Source organism: Gouania willdenowi, chromosome 14, assembly GCF_900634775.1.
Source record: "Gouania willdenowi chromosome 14, fGouWil2.1, whole genome shotgun sequence".
Classification (NCBI taxonomy): Eukaryota; Metazoa; Chordata; class Actinopteri; order Blenniiformes; family Gobiesocidae; genus Gouania; species Gouania willdenowi.
In genome coordinates, this window is record NC_041057.1 from 27,420,096 (window position 1) to 27,442,895 (window position 22,800).

At 38.8% G+C, this 22,800-nt stretch overlaps 2 protein-coding genes across 2 annotated transcripts; one reads left to right on the forward strand and one right to left on the reverse strand.

Annotated features, from left to right (window-relative positions):
- The first annotated feature begins 256 nt into the window (after positions 1 to 256).
- Positions 257 to 16,944, forward strand: stt3a (STT3 oligosaccharyltransferase complex catalytic subunit A). Its single transcript, XM_028466701.1, has 18 exons — positions 257 to 319; positions 2,453 to 2,573; positions 2,652 to 2,712; positions 3,553 to 3,674; positions 3,764 to 3,909; positions 6,377 to 6,467; positions 7,027 to 7,133; positions 7,212 to 7,376; positions 9,480 to 9,660; positions 9,753 to 9,908; positions 10,000 to 10,091; positions 12,309 to 12,464; positions 13,908 to 14,096; positions 14,182 to 14,298; positions 14,389 to 14,491; positions 15,385 to 15,573; positions 15,740 to 15,855; positions 16,620 to 16,944. The coding sequence occupies exons 2-18, from the start codon at positions 2,486 to 2,488 to the stop codon at positions 16,656 to 16,658; spliced, it is 2,118 nt and encodes a 705-aa protein (XP_028322502.1). The 5' UTR covers positions 257 to 319; positions 2,453 to 2,485; the 3' UTR covers positions 16,659 to 16,944.
- Positions 16,945 to 17,718: 774 nt separating this feature from the next.
- LOC114475681 (cytoskeleton-associated protein 2) lies at positions 17,719 to 22,023 on the reverse strand. Its single transcript, XM_028466702.1, has 7 exons — positions 21,776 to 22,023; positions 21,034 to 21,102; positions 20,173 to 20,852; positions 19,770 to 20,091; positions 19,626 to 19,686; positions 18,192 to 18,462; positions 17,719 to 18,105 (listed from the first exon to the last, which is right to left on the reverse strand). The coding sequence occupies exons 2-7, from the start codon at positions 21,076 to 21,078 to the stop codon at positions 17,841 to 17,843; spliced, it is 1,644 nt and encodes a 547-aa protein (XP_028322503.1). The 5' UTR covers positions 21,079 to 21,102; positions 21,776 to 22,023; the 3' UTR covers positions 17,719 to 17,840.
- Positions 22,024 to 22,800: the final 777 nt, after the last annotated feature.

A 22,800-nucleotide genomic window follows, 5' to 3' on the forward strand; every position in this document is an offset into this window, starting at 1 on the left:
TTTGAGTACAATTAAATAAACTATCCCATAAAATTAAAGTTTTTTTTTTTTTTTAATTTATATTATAAATTATATTTATATTATAATATTATAACGACCAGTAGGAGGCAAATGGCTCGTTTACTTACTAAGGACACGTCACTACATCCCGGTAGCATTGAGGGCAGGCTCTATTATGACAGACAACCGTTTGACCAATCATACGAGTGCCCCGACTGTTATTTGACCAATAAACATGCAGCGTCGCTTGGCTTGGGCGGGACTAAGTTGTCAGCGAGGGTTGTGTGTGAAAAGTGCATGAGTGGCGGCAGTGAAGCGGGTGAGTGTCAAAATTACTGTGAATATCCTAAATTATGGTTTGTTTGCTTTTTTTTTGGTCATGGGAGATCTGTTTTAAACTGCAGTTTGAAGTGAAGAAATGGTGGCGCTTTAATGATGAATAGAAAGTGTGGGCCTGGGTATATTTTTCAATTAACAGCTACTAGCAGGTTAGCATGGCTAGCTAATGTAATGCATCTTAATAACTGAATGGAAGCAGCATCAGCACTAAAGACTGCAGGCTCTAATTTGCAGTCTTTTATTAAAACATGTTTTAAAGCCTTTTAAACACCCACACACTGTGTGTAAATGAGCATTAGGTGCTACTCTTATGTTGGAATGAATGCTTTGTACATTTCAGTTCTGCATTAGAACGTTCATATTATGCTGCTGCTACTGGGAAAGTTGGCACTGATAATCTATATAACAAGCTTTGGTGTCCAATGTTAAGATTATTTAAATGCATTTCATACAGATACGTTAGAAGAGGCTGGTTTAGCGTGCACAGTGTCCTGAGTGTGTCTGCTTCCTGGTTTCACGGTGAACACTGGGATGTGATGCGTGGCCTTTTCTGGTTGGACTGGATCGTCTCAGTGGGAGCATTGGTTTTAGCATCTGACATCTTTCACATCACAATGTTCTTAGAAACCACTACAGTATTTAAAATGATGTCAGTGAAAATTAATGTAACTAAAAACATAAACTGCGTTTTAGGTCATTTATACGTTCATTCACTTGAGTGTTAACTGTTTACTTGCATAAGTAAAACAAAGTAGTTGCATGCATGCTTTCTATTAATTGTACACTCGTAGAAAAGCATTGCATTCATATGTTTCTTTGTATGTACAGATGTACCTTTTTTTTTATTTTTTTAATCTGGATTAAATCAAGGGTCTTAATTTTAAATCTCGCATATCTCATGGCTCAGCAACAACAGACATGACAATTCAACAACATCAATCATCAAAAGTCCAAAATTGTTAACATTGATTCTTAGTGATTAATTATTAGGGATGTCCAACTTTTTCATTTCCGATACAATACCGATATTGCAGCCTTGAGTATTATTTGCCGATACCAATGTCGATCTAATACTATATCAGTATGAATCATACATACTTTTATTACTTAGAATAATAACAATAATAAAAATAATGGCTTGGATTTATATAGTGCTTTTTTTTGAGGAGACTCAAAGCGCGTTACAGAAACCATTATTCATTCACACTAGTCACTCACACAGTCATACTGGTGGTGGGAAGCTACAATGTAGCCACAGCTGCTCTGGGGCAGACTGACAGATGCGTGGTCTACATATCAGACTATTAACTACAAATTGACTACAAATCTGACTATTGTTCCGGCACTGTCTGTGCGCTTTTCTACATAAGTGTGTTAGGATGGCCGAGTGGACTAAGGAACTAAGGAGCTAGACTTAAAGATGTTTCCTGCCACTGACGTGGGTTCGAATCCTGCTTCTGACATTTTTTTTTTTTTTTCATTTTAACATATTTAACATTTCAAATTGCACTTTTAAAAATACATATACAAAAAAAAAGGAAAATTTTAGGGTATATCCTGGGATAGAGTTAGGGTTAGTGCTAAAATAAAACAGAGAAAACTATCGCTAGAAGAACACGGGTCCGGCAGTAACGGAACTACTGGCATTCGGCTTACTGCGCGTGCAAGTGCAGGAACTATAGTCAGTGCTGGAGCCGTACAGGGTTTGGTTGTTTTTCACCTGTTTATAAATGAGGTTCATGAATGTGAATGGGTATCGTGCGCGCAACGCAGTCAGTGTTCACGCTTCTGCACCACGGTGATTGGGTGTGGCACTTTGTTCTTTTTCAAAAATGCTCGATTATATCCATTTAGATCCAAATAATACCCAGAATAAGTTTAACCCCTGTTGTGTAAACATTTCATTAAAAAATATATAATAGTGTTTTCCCATTCATTTAAATAATGGAAATGCAAAACGACCAAATGTGGGACCGTGAGGCTGTTATATGACTGATGTAATAAAAGGAGAAAACCAGAAAGCATCCAGGAAACATAGATAAGTATTTGTTTTAAATGTGCTATTACTATTGCTCTTGACTGCGTAAATGCTTCCTTTGTCCTTTCCCCACAGGTAGAACAGTGAGCTGTCCCTAACCGTGCCGAAATGACCAAGATGGGTTTTCTGCGTTTGTCCTATGAGAAGCAGGACACGCTGCTGAAGCTGCTCATCCTGTCTATGGCTGCTATCCTCTGTGAGGCCTCTGCACCTTCTCCCAATGCTACAGTGATGTCGCCTCAATGCTAAATCTTTTCTGCTTTCTCCTCCTCAGCATTCTCTACCAGACTGTTTTCTGTTTTAAGGTTTGAAAGCGTCATCCACGAGTTTGATCCGTAAGTTACTCCAGCTCTTTTATCCAGTGATAAATTGCAAGGTTCTTCTAATCTTATGTCAAATGCTCAATTTTTGTTTTAAAATGCATCAAAATGTGTTTTCCCATGTATTAGGGGGGATATAGGGGAGAGCTTTTTGGGGTCCATCCATAAAGTCAGCAAAATGATAGTCTGTTATTCTATCAATCTGTGGTAACTACATTTATTTATTTATTTGTTTGTTTATTTATTTATTTATTACCTGTGCATCAATGTGGTTAAATTGGCAAAAATAAGCAGGAAATATGGTGAAAAGAGGTTAACAAATGCAAGATTAGGCGGGAAAAGTGGTTGAAAGCATTTATCAGTGCCGAAAATGTCTTGAAAGTTGAAGAAAGTGCAGAAAAGACATTGAAATTTGAAGAAAGTGCAGAAAAGACATTGAAATTTGATGGAGAAGTGGCAGAAATAGGAGAAATGTAGCAAAAATGCATTTAAAGGAGCAAAAATATGGCAAGAAAAAGTGATAAAAATAGGTTAAAATATGGCAAGTTTGGTATAGTTGCAGAAAAAGGGTTAATAAAAAAAAAAAAAAAAAAAATTCTGTTTCTTAAAGACATCTGGCGACCCTCCCCTCCCAGTGTCTCGTGACCCCAAGGTTGAGAACCCTTGGATTCAATGATACTTTATATTATCCCACAATGGGGAAATTCCCCTGTTAAATCAGCCAAAGGGAAAACAAGCACTTAGGTTAAACATCCAAGTATTGCATAAGAAACAAAGCAACTTTAATATCACATATAAACACTTATGCTCTGTTTTTCACAATTTCTAAAATTTTTCTTCCTCCATTATCCACAGATATTTTAACTACCGCACCACCCGCTTCCTGGCCGAAGAAGGATTTTACAAGTTCCACAACTGGTTTGATGACAGGGCATGGTATCCTCTGGGAAGGATTATTGGTGGCACCATCTATCCAGGTAACACTGAAGTGCTGATGTACTGTATCAGAACTCTGTACAGCAAAGTCACATTAGTGACAGTCTGTTTCCCTCTTCTGCTTTATCAGGCCTGATGATCACATCTGCCCTTCTCTACCACGTCCTACATTTTTTCCACATTACCATCGACATCCGAAATGTGTGTGTGTTCCTGGCTCCTCTGTTCTCCTCCTTCACCGCTATCGTCACCTACCACTTCACCAAGGAGCTGAAGGTAAAGCACACAGCCAACATCAAGTCTACATTTTAATAGTGGCTCCAAATGGACGTTTTCCCTAATGAGAGCCTTTGTTTGTCAGACTGTGTTCAGGTGTGTAACGTGCTTATTAAAATGGACTGAAGCAACATGGTGTTTAACTACCATTCATTTGTTGACTGACTAATGTTAAAAAGCCTTTCGGGAAACCTTTAACTTTGTCAGTCGACACTGTTGTATGTGTTAAGGCTGGGATACACTGTGCAATTCTTTTTCAATCGTTGTACTCAGCTCCAGCTCAAACTGTGCGACTCATGTGCAGAGCCCGAATGTGCGCAGCTCACAATGCGTGTTCTCACACTATACGGACCGAAACTCTGACAAGATCTGACTGGTCACACTGTACGTTCATACACGACATGTTGGGGTTTTGTTTACGGAAATGCAACGTACAAATTAGAAGAAGAAGAAGAACACTGAAGCGTCGCCATTAAAATAGACGAATAAAGAAGAACCCGGTGTCACGGTCTGAGTTTACCTCCGTACTGAGATATAACCCTAACATAAATCAATAAACAAATAAACAGTTGTCCGTTCACTTTGAAAACAAAAATGAATTATTATTTTATTAGCAAAAAGTCATTTTTCGGAAGTGCTCATGTGTGCGCATATGCAATCTCAGTACGATGTGAACTCGACACAATGACACCGGAAGTGGAGAGAGACTTTCAAAAACAGCTTAAAAAAATACAAGACGGCGATGTGATGGACCAGGAACTGGCTGGACAGACGTGGGCGGTATAGTCCGTCAATTTTACAGCGGTCCTACTGTTCACGCATGCGCAGTGTGAGATTTTAAGGTAAACTGGTTTGTGGCACTGCTTCAATTGTGAGATACCCTCACGAGGAGCGACTGGATTCATCACGACCGTACGATTGCTGATCAGGAGCTGGTCGTGAGGTGTTAATCACTTCTCATGACCCCATGTATAGCACACGATGCACGACGCACGATCTAGAAGAGACTCGCACGATCCCACAAAATAGACGCATGAGTCGAAAATCGGCTCAAAATGGGCCAAAAATTGCAGTGTATGCCTGCCTTCAGAACAGTGGTTGTCAACATTGTTTGGCTTAAGAACCCCATTTCTCTTATTTCTCAATCCAAGTACCGCAACTACAAAATTTTACTTCGAAAACTGCTCACTAATCAAAAACAACTACAGAGCACAAGATGAAACACACTTTTAGAAAAATATAATTTTGTAAATAAGTGCAAGAAAGCTTTTTTTGGATTGTGACCCTGTTTTATTATCAAGAATTTCTAGCGACCCCAAAGACATTTAATTTTCATAGAATTAGTTTTTGATCAGGTTTTTTTTTTTTTACTGCATTTTAGTTGAACTAGATTTATATTTCACAAAGTGAAAGTATAAAAATACAATTGTTTAAGATTGTTTTAATTAAAAATAATAATATTAATTAAAACATTTCAAAAATCTCTTTCTGAAATTTCAGGCGACCCCATTTAAACTCCAGGTGGCCCCACATGGGCTCCTGACCCCAAGGTGGAAAAATACTGAGTTAGTGCCTCCTGAATAGATTTAATTCTATCGTTTTTGTCATTTCCGGTCCTGCTGTGGGACCAAGACTGACTTTTTATTTGTAAAATTTTCTCTCTCTCTCTCTCTCTCTCTCTCTCTCTCTCTCTCTCGTGCCATCACGTACCCCTAAGGGTACGCATACCCCCATTTGAGAAATACTGTTAAAATGTAAATAATTGACATAAGATAGTGACATACTATTGTACTACTTACAATATACATAAACCCAGAGCCTAAGCTTTAACCTGATACATTGTAAAACATTTACAGAAAATGAAAATTCAAGCATGACACAAAATGTAATTAATTACTTTGGAATTCAAATACTGAAAGATTTATTGGCTATCCATAACCATAACGGATTATATCAAATCAGGCTTAAATCGCTGGTCTTTATTACTGACAAATATCTACAACTGGGTAGACATTATAGAGGAACCGACTGCACAGACTCCTTTTTTTTTCCAGTCATTGCCAATGAAAGTAGCTTTAAGACAATTTCATCAATGGAACTGATTGTTATCAACATACTGTAATACATTTATTTCTTATATATATTATTAGATTTCAGACATCAGTTACATGAAGATAAGGGTGGAATGGTGCTACCTGGTTGGATAATGTAACGCAAAATACTGTAGATCAAAATTATCTTAAAGTCCTGCATGTAACTTTGTTGAATAAGCTAAAACTGATTTTTTTGTAGTTTATCACATTATTTCAGCAAGTAAGTAAGGTAACTCGCATTTAGACACAGTTCACTTTTGTCTTGTCATGCAATTTATATCATGCATGTTGTGTAGATACTTTGACATGGTTTTGGTTTGTATTTCATCTGCGTTTGATCTGAAAAAGTCGCTTTCTTTCTTCACTTGCTTCAGGATGCAGGTGCAGGGCTCCTGGCAGCTGCCATGATTGCTGTAGTTCCTGGTTACATCTCTAGATCTGTGGCTGGTTCCTATGATAATGAAGGTAAAAGAGCTTCAGTGACACTTGACTTGGTCTATTTAAGATGAAACTTAACCCAGGACTGGGCAATATGGACCAACACTTATATATCAATATTTTTTTGTGATAATGGCGATATACGATATAAATGTCAATATTTTTAACTCAATAAGATCTGACCAGAAAGACAATTCAGGGTTGAATTTGCTGATGCAGAATGCCACACAAGCACATTTATTAACCAACAGCTGGACAATATGTGCCGCTTTTGGCTTTTTCTCTTGTATGGGACAGCATGTGTGAGTGAGTTCTACAGTGTGGCTTGTTTAGGGGAAGATCTGGGTTAAGACGCACTCTACCTGTGTTATTCATGCTGTTCTGAGAAGTGCTGATAACAGTGACTCCTAAAGCTAGTATTTTAATACAAAATAGGCTATAAAATATTGCCAAAATATACATCTCTCTCTATATATATTGAATCTCAATATATTGCTCTGGCCTAAAGTAATATACAACTAATTAATGACAGTAATAACAACAATGGGACGTATTGTGTCTAATCCCTGCTTGTTGTGCTGCTCAGGCATTGCCATCTTCTGTATGCTGCTGACCTATTACATTTGGATCAAGGCTGTGAAAACCGGCTCAGTGTACTGGGGGTCCATGTGTGCCCTGGCCTACTTCTACATGGTGAGGGCATTAAAATATCTGGTGTTATAGTGCATTCAAAGAGTTGCTTGATAGATTCTCTGTGCTCTATGAACCCAGGTTTCCTCTTGGGGGGGCTACGTGTTCCTGATCAACTTGATCCCTCTGCACGTCCTGGTGCTGATGCTCACAGGACGCTTCTCTCACCGCATCTATGTGGCCTACTGCACAGTGTACTGCCTGGGCACCATTCTCTCCATGCAGATCTCCTTTGTTGGCTTCCAGGTAAAACGCACACACTGCTGTCAGAGTATTGTTACAGTTTAGAGGAAAGGTTTGAAAGGGATCCTCCACAAGATCTATGCTTATTTTGCACCATATGCATTTCATTAACTTTTATAAATAGGACTGCCTCAGTGTTTTGTGCCTGTGTTCAGTCATCTTCAAATTACGTGATTGATGATGTCACACGGCCCTAATTGCCTGTAAACATTCTGTTGCTTTTGGTTGCTCAAAATAATCAGGAAAAGTTAAGTATGCCGATGTAACCCTCTTTTGTTTACCTAAAGAGAATAAAAACAGTTGTGACCTGAAAAATATCTGTGACCTCAAGCGGCGACAGTTCCCACTCTCTGATTCCCAGGGACCCCACGGTCATGAAATTCATGGATAACTTATGAAATTTGGAAAAAACGATTTTCCAGTCTTGAAAAGTCATGGAATAATTTAACTGCTTTGGAAAAGTTTTTAAATATAGCGTATTTTACTTTAATGTTTAAAATCCAACCTTTGCTATTACTATGGAACATTAAGCAAGTCTCTTAACCTGAACACCTTGTGTTTTAAATTAAAATTCTAATCTTATAATTAAACGTGGTAGCACTTAGTTGTTGTTTAATGTTACATTCAATAGCTGTATTTTAAAAATATTGCAAAATGGGTGTCAAATTGAAATTTGCCTTTGTACAATGCTGTATGACAGATAAGTGATGGACACAACTTGCATTCCATGTGCCACATTTTTACTACGAACCATGGCACACTGCAGACTTCTGTTTATACGTCTCCGCTGCGCCACGGCACCGATCCGGTTTTTTCCCCGCTGTCCGGCGCCCGGTAATCCCCACCGGTTGCGTTTTGAGTGCGTCACCTTGCACTCCGGTTGGACGACTGTGACGTCACGAGACAGAGGAGTTCTCACGATATTTATATAATCGCGCGAGAACGTAGTTAAAGGTATGTGTTATAAACGCAACAATAAACAGGTCAGTGTTCCTAATGAAGGAGAACAAGAAGGTTGAACTCTGGATTTGTCATAGCAACATTTTTTAGCAACAGCCAACAGAGAAGAGATAAAACTGCACCAGTAAAACATGAACTAAATCAAAGTTTCTGCAGTTTACAGTGTAGTTACAGTATGAGAGGAATCAATATAGTGAATGGGATTTTGTTTTTGCACATTATGACGTTTTGGTGATGTATTTACTTGAAATATAATCCGAAGTGTTTTATTTTGAAAAGTAACCTGGTATTTTTTTGCGGAATACGTGCTTAATTTCCTGTTTAGCTTCATTTGCTCTGTGCTGATTGATGCGTCGTGCTCCGGTGTCCGCCAGAAATAGAGGCCCTGGGTATATCTGGCGGAGGGCACCGGACTACCGCATCTGGGAAGGAGCTGACATGAACACATAGATTAAAGTGGAAATCAGTGGCGGTGGTGATGTAACGCAGCGGAGCCGCATCCAGTGGAAATTGGGGGTTATGGTCTTGAATAGATCTTAGCGGTTTAAAACTAAGTGATGGAAATTTGGTAAAGTATTTTGGAAAAGTTTTGAAAAATGATTGTGAAAAAAGTGTGAGAATGCTAGCTTCAGCATAAGGGAGAGTAAAGGTCCCTTAGGAGAGCTTTTTTTCTTTGCTTCATTGTCTGCTACAAAACCGCAGTTAGAACTGTCGCGCACTGATTTGAAAAAAAAAGTATCCTCTTTCTGTAAACAAGAGGTTTACATCGACATCTTTAACTTTTCCTGATTATTTAGAGCAACCAAAAGCAGCACAAGTTGTCATTTTGATATAAAAAGCTGCTAAATGACTTAAAAAGCAGGCTGAATGTTTCACTCTATTAGGAAACAGAATATTTACAGGAAAATGGGGCTGTGTGACATCATCAATCACATGATGTCAAGATGGCGGAAAACAGGCTCTAAAACAGTAAAGTAGTTCCATTTATAAAAGGAATATGGTGCAAAATAATGTTTTATTAGGTATAGATCTTATAAGTACATTTCAAAGGTTTTAGGCCAGATTAGTCAAACAGTGGAGGATCCCTTGAAGGAAGAAGATTCCTTTCTGTCCTGAGACGATCCTTCTCGTTGTTTTGTTCTCCAGCCGGTGCAGTCCTCCGAGCACATGGCAGCCTTTGGAATGTTTGGTCTGTGTCAGATCCACGCCTTTGTGGACTACCTGCGCAGCAAACTCAATGCCCAGCAGTTTGAGGTGCTGTTTAAGAGTGTCATTTCATTGGTGGGCTTCATCCTGCTGTCTCTGGGAACTGTACTAATGCTGACAGGTGAGACATGCATCGTGACTAACAAAAGAAAAAGTACCACGATGTTGGCTTTAAAACTCCAAACAATTAATAAACTCCAAATGGGTCTGCAGGTAAAATCTCCCCGTGGACCGGCCGCTTCTACTCCCTACTGGATCCTTCCTATGCCAAGAACAACATCCCCATCATCGCATCAGTTTCTGAGCACCAGCCTACCACTTGGTCCTCCTACTACTTTGACCTCCAACTGCTGGTCTTCATGTTCCCAGGCAAGAAACACTAATAAATAATGATAGACCTATATGCTAAAAGCTGGTCATATTAATCTCCAGTTGATTTTTTTTTCTTTCTTTTTTGCAGTTGGTCTTTACTACTGTTTCAATAACCTGTCGGATGCAAGGATCTTCATCATCATGTATGGAGTCACCAGCATGTATTTCTCAGCAGTCATGGTACGCGTTGCAGGTTTTGTTTTAACCTTAATGACTCAGAGCCGGATTCACAAGGTTTATTAAAACGTGTGCAAACGCCACTCCACGCGCTAATAAGGAATACAAAGCCCAAGGAATCGGGTGTGTGCTGCTACTGCGCTTCCAAATGCGCCCTCATTCCATTTAGTGCTTTTCCCTCTGATGAATACACATAATAGGCGGATCTCCCAGGGGGAGCAAAAATATGGGAGGAGTGAATGCAAATAAATTATTGCAGGGGACGCAATGCTATTCATGAAATCTGGAACTGTTTGCAGTGATAGTCGCGGTATTTTCTGGTACTAAAACTGAGAAGAAGGTGCAAACATACACGCAGACATCATCGCTGCTGTAAATGTAGACAGAAAACACAGCGGAGATGCGGGAAAAAAAAGGTGTTCGCGCGCGTGCAAAAGAGGTTTGCTGTGCACAGAGATGGATCTGACCATGGATTTATATCGCTTCAAACTCACTGCTCCACTGATTTCTGTCCTAATCTGCCTATTTTGCATGCACTGATCAGAGCAAAATTACAGGACCAAACAAAGCACCCACATTAAATGAGAGGGGGAAAAAATCAGTAGGTTTTAAAGTTGTTTTAAAGGAGACATATCATGGTTTTAAATCCTTCCTTTTTACATATAAATCTTACAGTTGTGGTCTATATAAAGCGGAACTGCAATGCTTGGGTCTGAATTCCTCATTATTATAGCTCCACAGGCCCCTTTTCTACCCCTTTTCTGATGTGCTTCTGAGTGCAACTCGTTTTGATGCGGTTTCTTTAATTGCAAATGAGACACTTCATACCCCGCCCCCTCTTCAGGTGATACTCGGTTCAACTCCACCCTGCTCGGCCATTTTTGTAGTTTGATAGAAGAGATATGGCTATGTAGCGGCACATAAACTTTTTATTCAGAGGTTATATACAAAATGTCAACAACAGAAGACTTGTCCATCCAGCTTTACATGATTGAGCCAGAGTCTGACCCAGCGGAGCGAGATGAAAATGAAGATGATGAACCTGCAGAACCCTAACAAGTGAGCTAACACAAGCACCAAGCTAACGCTAGCGCCAAGCTAACGTCACGAAATGCATTTTAATACAGTCTTTTCGGAGACAAAAACGGCAAAATGAAATGACTAATGAAAACTTTAGACTTAAATTAAATCACGTAGGCCATATCATCAAGGATCTAAAACGAGCACACAGCGCTAACATATGAAGTCTGAAGACGGTGCAACTGCTAATGCTAACAAAACAATGACAGGGACGTCTTATCATCACACTTTTTAGCGTTATTTACAGCTTACTGAAGTGCTCTGTTCATCGTCTCCAAAGATAGAAGGAATTGAACCCTCAATCAGACAAAGTCTTTCGGCAAATCCTTCTTTATACTGGCGGAGGTTGCAGAAGCAGTCATCTTTGAAGTGCTTCGCGCGCACAAAAATGACCTTACCCACAGATATGGGTACATTTCTGTGAAAAATAAAACTCAACCAGGCACTTTGAAAAGGTTCTGATGCTGGGAGACGTTGTAATGAAGTGTGTGGGTTACTACATCCAACAACCAAACATTTTGACTTATCCTCTCGTAACTTCGGCATCCTTGAGCTTGGACTACAAAATAAAAGCGAGAAATAAAAATGGCGGATTGCTCGAAGTGTTGGACCTGGAGTTCATGTACTAATTTGGCAGTTCCGCTGCAAATACTGTGATGTAATAGTTAAAAAAAACGTAATAGAGAATAGAAAAATCAAAACAGATTGAAAAATATGAGCAAAACAGAATATAAAGATATCTACGGAGCACCTGAAGACACTAATTTGATTTTTTCTGTACTTCTAAACACTCTAAAATATACAACAAAATGCATTTAAGGGCTAAAAAAGTGGATTTAGCATGATATGTCACCTTTAAAACAACAAAAAACCCTTTTTATTTGTTTATTTAGTTTTCTACATTATTAAATGTTTGAGCGGCAGACAGGGAAATCCTTCTGCCTCAAATTTAACCTCTTCACATGTCATTGCTTGTGCGCACTGACGTCTCCACATTAAAGGAGCAAAACGCAGCAGGTGAGGAAACTGCGTCACTAAAGGATTTAGAGAAGCAACTGAATTACCACCCTTTATTTCAGATCTTAGGGAATCCAGCCCTCAGTCATTTCTATGATTAATTAACTTCTTGCCGTCCTACAGGTGCGTCTGATGTTGGTTCTGGCTCCAGTCATGTGCATCCTGTCAGGCATCGGCGTATCCCAGGTGCTCACGACCTACATGAAGAACCTGGACGTCAGTCGGCCTGACAAGAAGAGCAAAAAGCAGCAGGATGCTACGTATCCCATCAAGAATGAGGTAGAAAACATGAGCTAGACTGTGCATTTACAGTCGAGGAGCATCAACACAAAGAAGCCAAACAATACAACCTTAAACATTTATCATTAGTAGGGGTGTGCACTGTGCATTGCCATGAATCTGACGATACGATAAACGATTTGCATGTCGCACAATACGATATATCCTGATACTCACTTTTATGCAACAGTTCTACAAGTGGATTTTATTAGTTAACAGTAATAAGTGACAAGAGATTATGATTTATTTCATCATTTTGCTCCGCCAACAAAAATAGTTTCACAAGTGGAGAGCACTCACTGCAGTGTGTAGCCCAAGATGTAATGGTAATTAATGGTATTATGATCAGCTGTACAGTGGAGTGATATGATTGGTAAGAAGTCCCTGTTGCTTTATATCGGCACTCTTGGAATTTCTGTTGTCCAATCAAATGATTTGGTCTTAACTAACTGTTGTATAATAAACGATACTATATACATGTCTATGCAGATGTTAGCGCGGTTAAATGATTTTTTTTTCTCGAGGTCGACTGATTTTGGGGTCGTTGTCGATATTTCGGGGGGGGGGGCTTCAAAACCCAATAAATCATTTGATTCCAATTAATGTGTCGATAACCAAGAGATGGGCTGATATCTGAAAGAAGATTGATATAGGAATAAATACGGTACAGGAATACAAATTATTAAAATATTCAAAATAATATTGAAGACCGAGAAATGGAGCACTACTACATTTAGATTAACAAATTATCATTAGCAGTCAAGTAGTCAAAATAAGGCCAGTTAATTATTTATTTTGAGAGTCTGTGAGTGGTAAATCCTGCATGAAGTGAAGTGTGACGCTGTGTAAGTAGTCTGACATTAATATTGGACGACAAACGTGGGACTAAATAGTTATGACACTTTAAGATATTTATAGATATAATTAACTCTTTAATCCACTCTTTAATCACTTTTAGTAGCCACTCTGCGCTGACTGTGCTGTTGTATCATGTGTTTTACTTTAACCTGCATCTGATTGACTGAAACCAATAACAAAAACATGTGAACGAGGTGTGAAAAGCTAAGCTAAACTAAGAAGCCTCCGGGCAGGGATTCAACACCGACTCTAAAAACCTTTAATATTGTTATTTAAAGCATGGAGTGGTTTCTTCATAACTTTATCATAAATTACCAAGATAATATTACACTCCTTTCCTGCTCAGAGAATCAGGATCGAGGCTTTTAGTTGTTGAAAAACATGATTTAAAAAAATCAATTTAGAATTTTTTTTTGGATCGATACGGTAATCGCTCTGTGAAATATTGCGATATATTGCCAAATAGTTTATTTTCTTATACCCTTAATTATTAGTATTGAGCTGCTCTTGTTTTATTTTGGTATCTGAGATGCATGAGACTACTTCAATACTGAACCTGATGGAAACTGGTCTTGTCTCCACCAGGTGGCCAGTGGAATGATTTTGGTCATGGCGTTCTTCCTCATCACTTACACCTTCCACTCCACCTGGGTGACCAGCGAAGCTTACTCCTCTCCCTCTATCGTCTTGTCAGCCCGTGGAGGCGACGGCAGCCGCATCATTTTTGATGATTTTAGAGAGGCTTACTACTGGCTGCGCCACAACACACCTGAGGTCAGATTGTTCCACACACAGAAAACATCCTGTCATATGCACAGCCTTTGAATACGATGGTTTGGTTTCATTGGTTTGCCCTCAGGATGCCAAAGTGATGTCATGGTGGGACTACGGCTATCAGATAACAGCCATGGCCAATCGAACCATTCTAGTGGACAACAACACCTGGAACAACACGCACATTTCCAGAGTGGGCCAGGTGAGTGCAGATTAAACCTGGACCTTTTCACCTTGCTTTGGTACTTTTGCTACTCGTGCTGTTTGGAACTGTGTGTGCTTTGCTCTGCAGGCCATGGCGTCCACAGAGGAGAGAGCCTATGAGATCATGCGGGAGCTGGACGTCAGTTATGTGCTGGTCATCTTTGGAGGACTGACGGGATATTCTTCAGATGGTAACATCCCAACTCTGTACACCGTGTCACAACAGCCACAGATACATTCATGTGAATGAAGCAGTCGGGCAGTAATACTGTATCAGCTGGAAGTTTGCTGCTTTTCTAAAATACACAGGTCCTCATTTATCAACCTTTTGTGAAAATGGGAACAAATTTGAATTCACATGGAACAATTAAATTCAACTTTATTTATATAGCGCAACCTACAACAAAAGTAATCTCGAAGCTCTATCAAAATATCGACCAACATGTGACTAATGAAACATTCATATTTGACCAATCCCAGCATACTAAATGATCAGGTGTTGATAAATGCTGCGGCTGAATATGGTTGTCCTTAACTTGTTCTGCCCTCCTGTTTTGGAGGCCCCGCCCACTGAGGTCAAATAAATAAATAAATGCTTTTTGAATGTGAATGTGTGAAAACTAGACATATAGGATATCATTTAAACGCTCTATGAGCAGGTGACGTAACAAAAAAGTGGCATCAATAATGATGGCTTTTTTTTAATTATTATTTTGTTTAGCTCATTTTAATAATCTTTGATTTGTTCTGAATGTGTCTGCTTATGCTGAAATGACAGCTGAGGCTTGTTTAATACTTTGTTTTTAGTCTCAGTCAAATAGGCTGTGCTGCAGGCTGCACAAATCCACAAACTCAGATTTGTGTACACGAGATCAGCTCTGATGTGAGATCTGATTGTAGTGTACGCTCATGTCAAAATTGATTAATACTGAAGCTTATGTGAATGTGATCGAACGCACATCATACACTCAGATATGAACGGTTGATAAATGAGTACCATTGTGTCTTGTTTACAGTAAGTCATTGTGCTTTTAACACCACCTTTGGAAAACATGTTAATGGACAGTTGTGTTTTTATTCATAGACATCAACAAGTTCCTGTGGATGGTTCGTATCGGAGGAAGCACAGACACAGGAAAGCACATCAAGGAACATGACTACTACACACCTACCGGAGAGTTCAGGGTCGACCGCGAGGGCTCTCCTGTGCTGCTCAACTGCCTCATGTACAAGATGTGCTACTATCGCTTTGGCCAGGTCTACACAGAGGCCAGTGAGTAACGTTTACACCATGGGGACACATTTCTGCCACTGTAAGAATTAGAAAATAAGAAGCTGAGAACATAAAAGGAACCTATCCAAAGAGAATAGTCACTTTGTTTTGGTTGAATATATAAAGGAGGTAGTTTTCTTAATCCTGTGAATGCTGTTGTGTGCAGAGCGCCCCCCTGGTTATGACAGAGTGAGGAACGCTGAGATTGGGAACAAAGACTTTGAACTGGATGTGTTGGAGGAGGCCTACACCACAGAGCACTGGCTGGTTAGGATATACAAGGTAACAACAGTGGATTTATAATATAGTTTACATTTTATGATTGAAATAAAAAAAAAAGTTTGTAATGACTTGATTATGATAAAAATGCAGAGATGCAGACTGATGGATTGTGACGAACACTCCTTGAAACAAACACTGTTTGCGAGTAGGAGTGTGAATATATCTCGATACGGCGATATGTCGCGATATTTTTCTGCACGATCGATTATCGATATGCTCCCGCTAAGTATCGATTTATTTATTTTTTCACTAAAATGTGCAGGTACATCTTCACAGAAATTTTGTCACTGTTTGTCGAAGGAACCAATATATTGTTTACTGGAATATTGCACTATAATGGTATCACTGGTAAGAAAGACCCTATTGTTTGTTTACAGAAAGCACTATTGGAGATACTTATTCATTTACATTGGTATGTTGACACTTATTTACAGAAATGTTGCACTAAAATAGTGTCACTGTTCATAGGACACTTTTCCATTTATTGTCTTTCAGAGATATAAAATAAAAATTGTATTTTTTCACTTTTGTTTTTTATTTTATCTCATAGATTGTCGTAGATTGATTTCTGACCAATATATCGATAATCGCAGTATCGCCATATCGTGAGATAATTGTTATTGTGAGCTTTGTATCGCGTATCGTATCGTGAGGTACCCACCCCTATTTGCGAGACACACTTATTAAATCTTTATTAAAATGTAATTTTGAGAACGTGAATAAAGAAATGTTTGAATGTTTTTACCATCCTGTGCTGTTTTTAGGTCAAAGATCTGGACAACCGAGGTCTTTCGAGGACATAAAACATCTGACGAGGAACAATCAACCTTTTCGCGCACAGCACTGATCGCCTTCCCCTGTGGTCTTCAGATGAGAGGGAAAATAAAGTACTTTTATACTTTTGTTCAGGGGGAAGCAAATTGCAACAGAGATTTTTTTTTTTTCTTTTTTATTTTGTAATAAACAAGTGTCTCATCTGAGATCAGAGGGAGCTGGCATTAATTAGCCTTAAGTCAGCAGTGTTCATCTGTGGGTTTGGATTTGTACAATGAGTTCTATTAAAGTGGAATTAAATGTGAAGTGACTGAATCTTTTCTTTGTTTACTATCGTCTCAAATTTATTTATTTCCAATCAGAGCAGCTTGTGACAGGCGTTATGGTCACCTGAGTAAGTGTAGTAAATTGTTGACTTCTATATCGGGTTAATTATGTCAATATGGTTTTTAGCCATTGAAAATTCAGAGTCAAATTATATCAATAATTAGGTAAATAGATAATTAAGGGGTTTGTTTCTGGTTTTGGCCCTGGGACGGACCCCAGGATGTAAGGTAAGGCAAACTTGTTTATAGCGTAGTTCTCTTTACTCTTACAAGGCAAGTTAATGTCCTATCAGTGGTCTTCATCCCGCAACCTCCGAAATAAGGTTTGAGAAACCGGGGACCCCCCCCACTTTACCTGAAGATGGTTGAACACAGAAACATTGAACAGTCATGTGGAGACATGACCATCTATAAAGGGGAGAGCTTTCGAGAGGAAAGTGTTACTGAGTGCTTTGGAAATTATTTAAAAGGTAAATAGGTTGCTGAGTTTGTAGAATAAAGAGCCACTGCATTGTAATTTATTCTAAATCAGGGTTAATGCATTTTAGATCTTCCTTCCCAAATGTATACCAGCAAGGAAAAGTGGCTCACGACCATTAAGGTTCATAATAAGCATAATTGTTATGATATCAGTGTTAGTTTTTTTTTTTTAGCAAAGCAACTCATTCCATTCATACGAGTCAAACTTACATTTCATTAAAAGGAAGATTGTATTCTTTTATTGTGGCAAATTGCAAAATAAACATTTTTTAGTGTTAAGGACTGCTTTGCATGAAGGTACAACCACATAAAATCACATTAAAACTGTTTTGATTAGTTAAATATTGAAATAAAGTGTCTAACAGGAGTTTCATTCTTTAAAACTGTGATAACATCCATTCCTTCTCACAGACTGGGCTGATCTGGAAGATCATCAAGAAGAGCCGTGTTCTTTCTGTAGATATAAGCATTAGCGTCATCATCCAGGTTCACCAGCTCAGCCAGAGACGACACACAGGGGTCGTGATCCACCAGCATGGACGGCAGGCACGTCGACTTCTGCTGGATGCGACAGGAACGACGCACTGGTGTGAGGAACTTCAGGTCTTTGATGTTGCTCTTTCTTTTGGAGGTACTTGAGCAAGCCCCGCCCTCCAGTGTTTTCCTAACGCTGGATAAGAGGTTGAATAAGGTGAGACAGGAATTTTACATTTCTCAAGATAAAGAGAGTGTAGAGCGTTTCAGTGTGGGACTCACCTTTGAAGGTATGGAGTTGTCCTCACGCTGTATTTTATCACAGAGGCGTCCTCCATCAGTGGGGGCGTCTCAGCCAACTTGCCTTCATCCTCATATTCCTCAGTGTCATCATCCGTCTCAACTTCCTGGTTTCCACCTTCTTCTTCCTCATTCTTCATCTGTTCAGACCAGACACCTTCCAGCACTTCCCACTTCTTCTCTGCACCTTCTTCCACCATCTTTCCACTCCCATTGTCAGCAACACTGACCTCAGTTAACGTCTGTGTGGGTTCTAATGGAGACAAAAACAGGTTGTTACATCATAACCCTAAAAAGATGGAATTCAATAGCCCAAGGGTTCTCAACCTTGGGTCACCAGATGACTTCAAGAAACTAAATATATGTACCCATTTTTTGCTTTTTCTACAAAAACACCAAACTTGCCATATTTTAACCCGTTTATCACTTTCTTGCTATATTTTGCTTCTTTTAATGTATTTTTTCTACATTACTCCCATTTCTATTCTACCACTTCTCAATCATATTTCAATGCCTTTTCTGCACATTTTCCACCACTTTAAAGATGTTTTATACACTTATAAACCCTTTCCACCACTTTTCCCACCTAATGTCATATGTTGGCCCATTATTGTTACTTTAACTTCTTTTCACCATATTTCAAGCTTATTTTTTTTGCCAACTTAACCACATTTATGATTTGTCATACCCATTATTTACCACTTTAAACTAACTGTTTCTACCAATTGTTCCAATATTGACACTGATCTAGTGATAGACCAATTAATCAGCCGATTTTTGCAGTTTTTACGTGTATTGGCATTGGCGGATATGGGCTACTGAGTTCGCCGATCCACAGAAATGTTAACTTGTTTTCCATCACCCGTTGCTTATATTTGTTGAATTTTTTTTACTTGTTCTACATCAGATTTGTTCATTGAAATTAAAGTTTTTTTTTTTTTTTTTTTTTTTAAATTGAGACTCGTACGACTTGTTATCATTGTGTAATTTTTATGATGTAAATTGAGAAAGCTAAAGTAGCATCAGCTCCAAATATCGGTTCAAGAAAATCAGCAGTCCGTATTGGCCGTTGGCCCTAATAAATTGGTGTCCGTCGATCCCTACTTTGAACACATTTTACCACTTTTCCTGTCCTGTTTTGACCACTCTAATTTGCAAGTTTTAACCAATTTCAGTGTTTTTTTAAATCCCCATTTCACCACCTTTTCTGCTGACTTTTAACCCATTATTTTTCTGATTAAAACAATGATTTACATCTTTAAGATGACTATACTATGGCCCAAGTAATAAACTTACTGGATAACAGTGGATATTATTCTCTGGCACATTTATTTTGGGGGTCATGGGCTGAAAATGTTTAAAACCCCTGCATTTAGCCAAAATTCCCACAAAGTCAGGACATATTTCGTAACTTACCATCAGAACAGCGGGATGGTGTTGCCATACCTTCCAAGGCATCACAGAGGTTTACAACAATCTGAAAATTGATAAATGACATCATTTTTAGCCACATCTTGAAATGACATTTGTTTTCCTGCAATAATGTCTTATTTATCTTACATCATCTACTCTGTCCTGTGGACCATCCAGCTGCTCTGTGTGTGAGCTCTCCAGGAGATCCAAGTATGTATCCAGGATTTGTGGCGTCTGGCTCTGCACTGTGGGCTCAGCTTCCTGTGTGTGTGCACGGTGAGCAGCAGCAGATGTGGTTGCTTCAGGAGCACATCTACTCTCTGCTTTAGCCTGAGCTTCATCAGTCTTCTGCATGATGATCTCTCCTTTAGGTTTGGCAGCCACTTTGACTTTTGCTGGTGCAGCCATCGTCATAGCCGGTCTCCTCATGGTCTTCCCTTTAGAGGCCATCCACTCAGCTAGTTTAGCTCTAAGGAAGGGGAAAATAGACAGATTGTGTTGGTAAAACATAAAACCAAATAGGTTTAGTTAGTGTAAATCATCTTCCTACCTCCTCTCCTCTGTGCTCTCCATGCTGACTCTATATTGGCTGACTGAGCTGGACACAGAAGGCTTATTGACCTTCTTGTCTGGAACTGGCATCTTTGGCTTTGCACTCTGTGTCCCTCTTCCTGTAGAGGGAATAACGGGGGCCTTTCTGGAGCTGGTAGTGGTCAGTGTAGCAGTAAAGGTTCTGGCGGGGGGGCGAGCAGAGTAGAAACCAGCAGGGCGGCTGTTGGCAGCAGACCTGGTTAATGTAGGTTTTTGTGCTTTACTCCCAGACATCTCTGAAACAGACTTGGAACGACTTTGTGGTACTTTAGCATCCCGGTGGTTCTGTGGTTTTGGTGCGGGTGGTTGGGAAGCAGAACTGGACTTCCAAATGGATCCGATCTTAGACTGGATGATCTTTCCTTTGTACATCCCTGGAGCCACCTTTACTGACGGCTTTGGAACGACGGTGTTGATCTTTTGAAACGTTGCCTCCTTCCCATCACTCTGCACAGTCTTCATCTGTTTGGGAGCGTTGCTGGATGCTACTTTTACATCAGCCCATTTCCCTTTGGCTTTCAGAGGATCCTTTTTTGCCACAGTCTCCTTATTAATGCTGGATTTCATGTGAAATGAAGCAGGTGCATTTTTGATCAAGTCCCTTTTTTCACGACAGGGCTGAGTGTTTTCTTTATTTCCCTGACACAAGAACAGACAAGATAAATTATTACAGACATATGTCAATGAATAGTTGGGGGGGGGGGGGGGGAAATCAGTAGTAATATTGGTGATATGAGCTTTCCGTCAGTCAGACTTTATTCACAGTTGAGCAAATATAGCACACAAACAACGCTTTACTAAGAGATACATATTTACTTACTTTCTTATACGTGTGGCCTCGTTTTGAAATGGAGATCCTATCCATCTTTTCCACGTACAGCCGTAAGCACTGCAGAAACATTCAACAAAAACTGAATTTACTACTTATTACATTCAGTTAAAAGTTAACATGTGCAAGCATGCTTAACCTGTAAAAGTAGGCATGTCCCGATACAACTTTTTCACTTCCGATATGATACCGATATTGCAGCCTTGCGCGTCGGCCGATACTGCTATTGATCCGATACGATATTAGCATGAATCATACGTATGATACGCAATACACGATATGACGATACTGCAATCATTGATATACTGGTCAGAAATCAATCTACGATAATTTATGACATAACAACAAAGCTTATATCAGTAATTTTAGATGCAGTCCGATATTTGTTTTTGGCTGATATCGGACCGATATCTGATATTAATAATGGATCGGGCACCGCTATGTAAAAGGAGACAAAAGATAAAAACATTTCAATTTAAACATAAAGTCCCATTCTCAATATTTGACTAGAAAGTCTAAATATAATCCTGGTAATAGTTTGTAACTACAAAGTCACTAAAATAGACCAATCGTAGTAACCGTTTTAGACAGGGCGTTAATGAGCGCTTCAGACATTTTATCAAATAAAGAAGGATAACTCCCCGCCACTTGTAAATATACGATAAATAACTAAAATACACGTTGTTTGCCCTTGTGCGTCGACTTAAAGACGTGTAAAAAATCTCGCACTTACCTGACCGCAGTAGAAACACCGGAGAACACGCAGCTCTGCACACTAGCAACAATCTGGTGTCATGAGGGAAAAGCCATTCAGTTTAAGATGTTCCCGCTGCGCTGCTATTGGTCTCTATAGTATCGCGAGACCTTAAACGTGACCAATCATAGAGCGCGTTTTAAACCAGCGTGACAAATCTCAGCCCCGAGATTTTTTTTTATAATGGTTCCAGTTTGAACGTTTAAATCTAAATAGGATTCCTGTATTACTGGTCCGAGCTCACATGTCCACTCCCACTGAAGCACACGCACACGCGCACACGCACTCTTCATACAACACAGAACGCCTTTAACAACCGTTAAAAGTTGAAAATGGAATCAAAACACAGACATGTCCTCATTTTTTTTTTTAAATCTGTGATGTGGCTTACGAACTACACTTACAAATAAAGCTTAGTTAAAAATCTCAACTTTAATTATTATTATTATTATTATTATTATTATTATTATTATTATTATTGTTATTATTATTATTATTATTATTATTATTATTATTATTATTATTATTATTATTATTATTATTATTTTTTTTTTTATTTATTTTAACAAGAATAGGGAAAATAATAATGGGTGACAAGACAAATCCTCAAAAAGTAACAATTATAATAATGGAAAAAAAATCAAAATATCATAAATATAAAATAATTATGTATTTTTAATAACATTGGTAGGACAATTAAAACTATAGGCTTAAGGTTAGGCAACAATAATAGAAAAAAAAAATTAATAATAATAATTATAATAACAGCTGGTATTTGGACTTCTTTTCTAGGAAAATGGGATCATGTCCATTTGGGATTTTGTCATGGATTCCACTGGGAGAGTAGCAGAGCATAACAAAACAAACAAAAGCAAAGGAATCTAACTTTTAAACAAGTCAAAATAGCATGGATTGGCAGATAATTGAGCATAATCTTTTAATTCCTTGGTTCATCTTAGTTTAATTGATTTAAGGACAGGTTTGATATAAGTTTTCATCTAGAA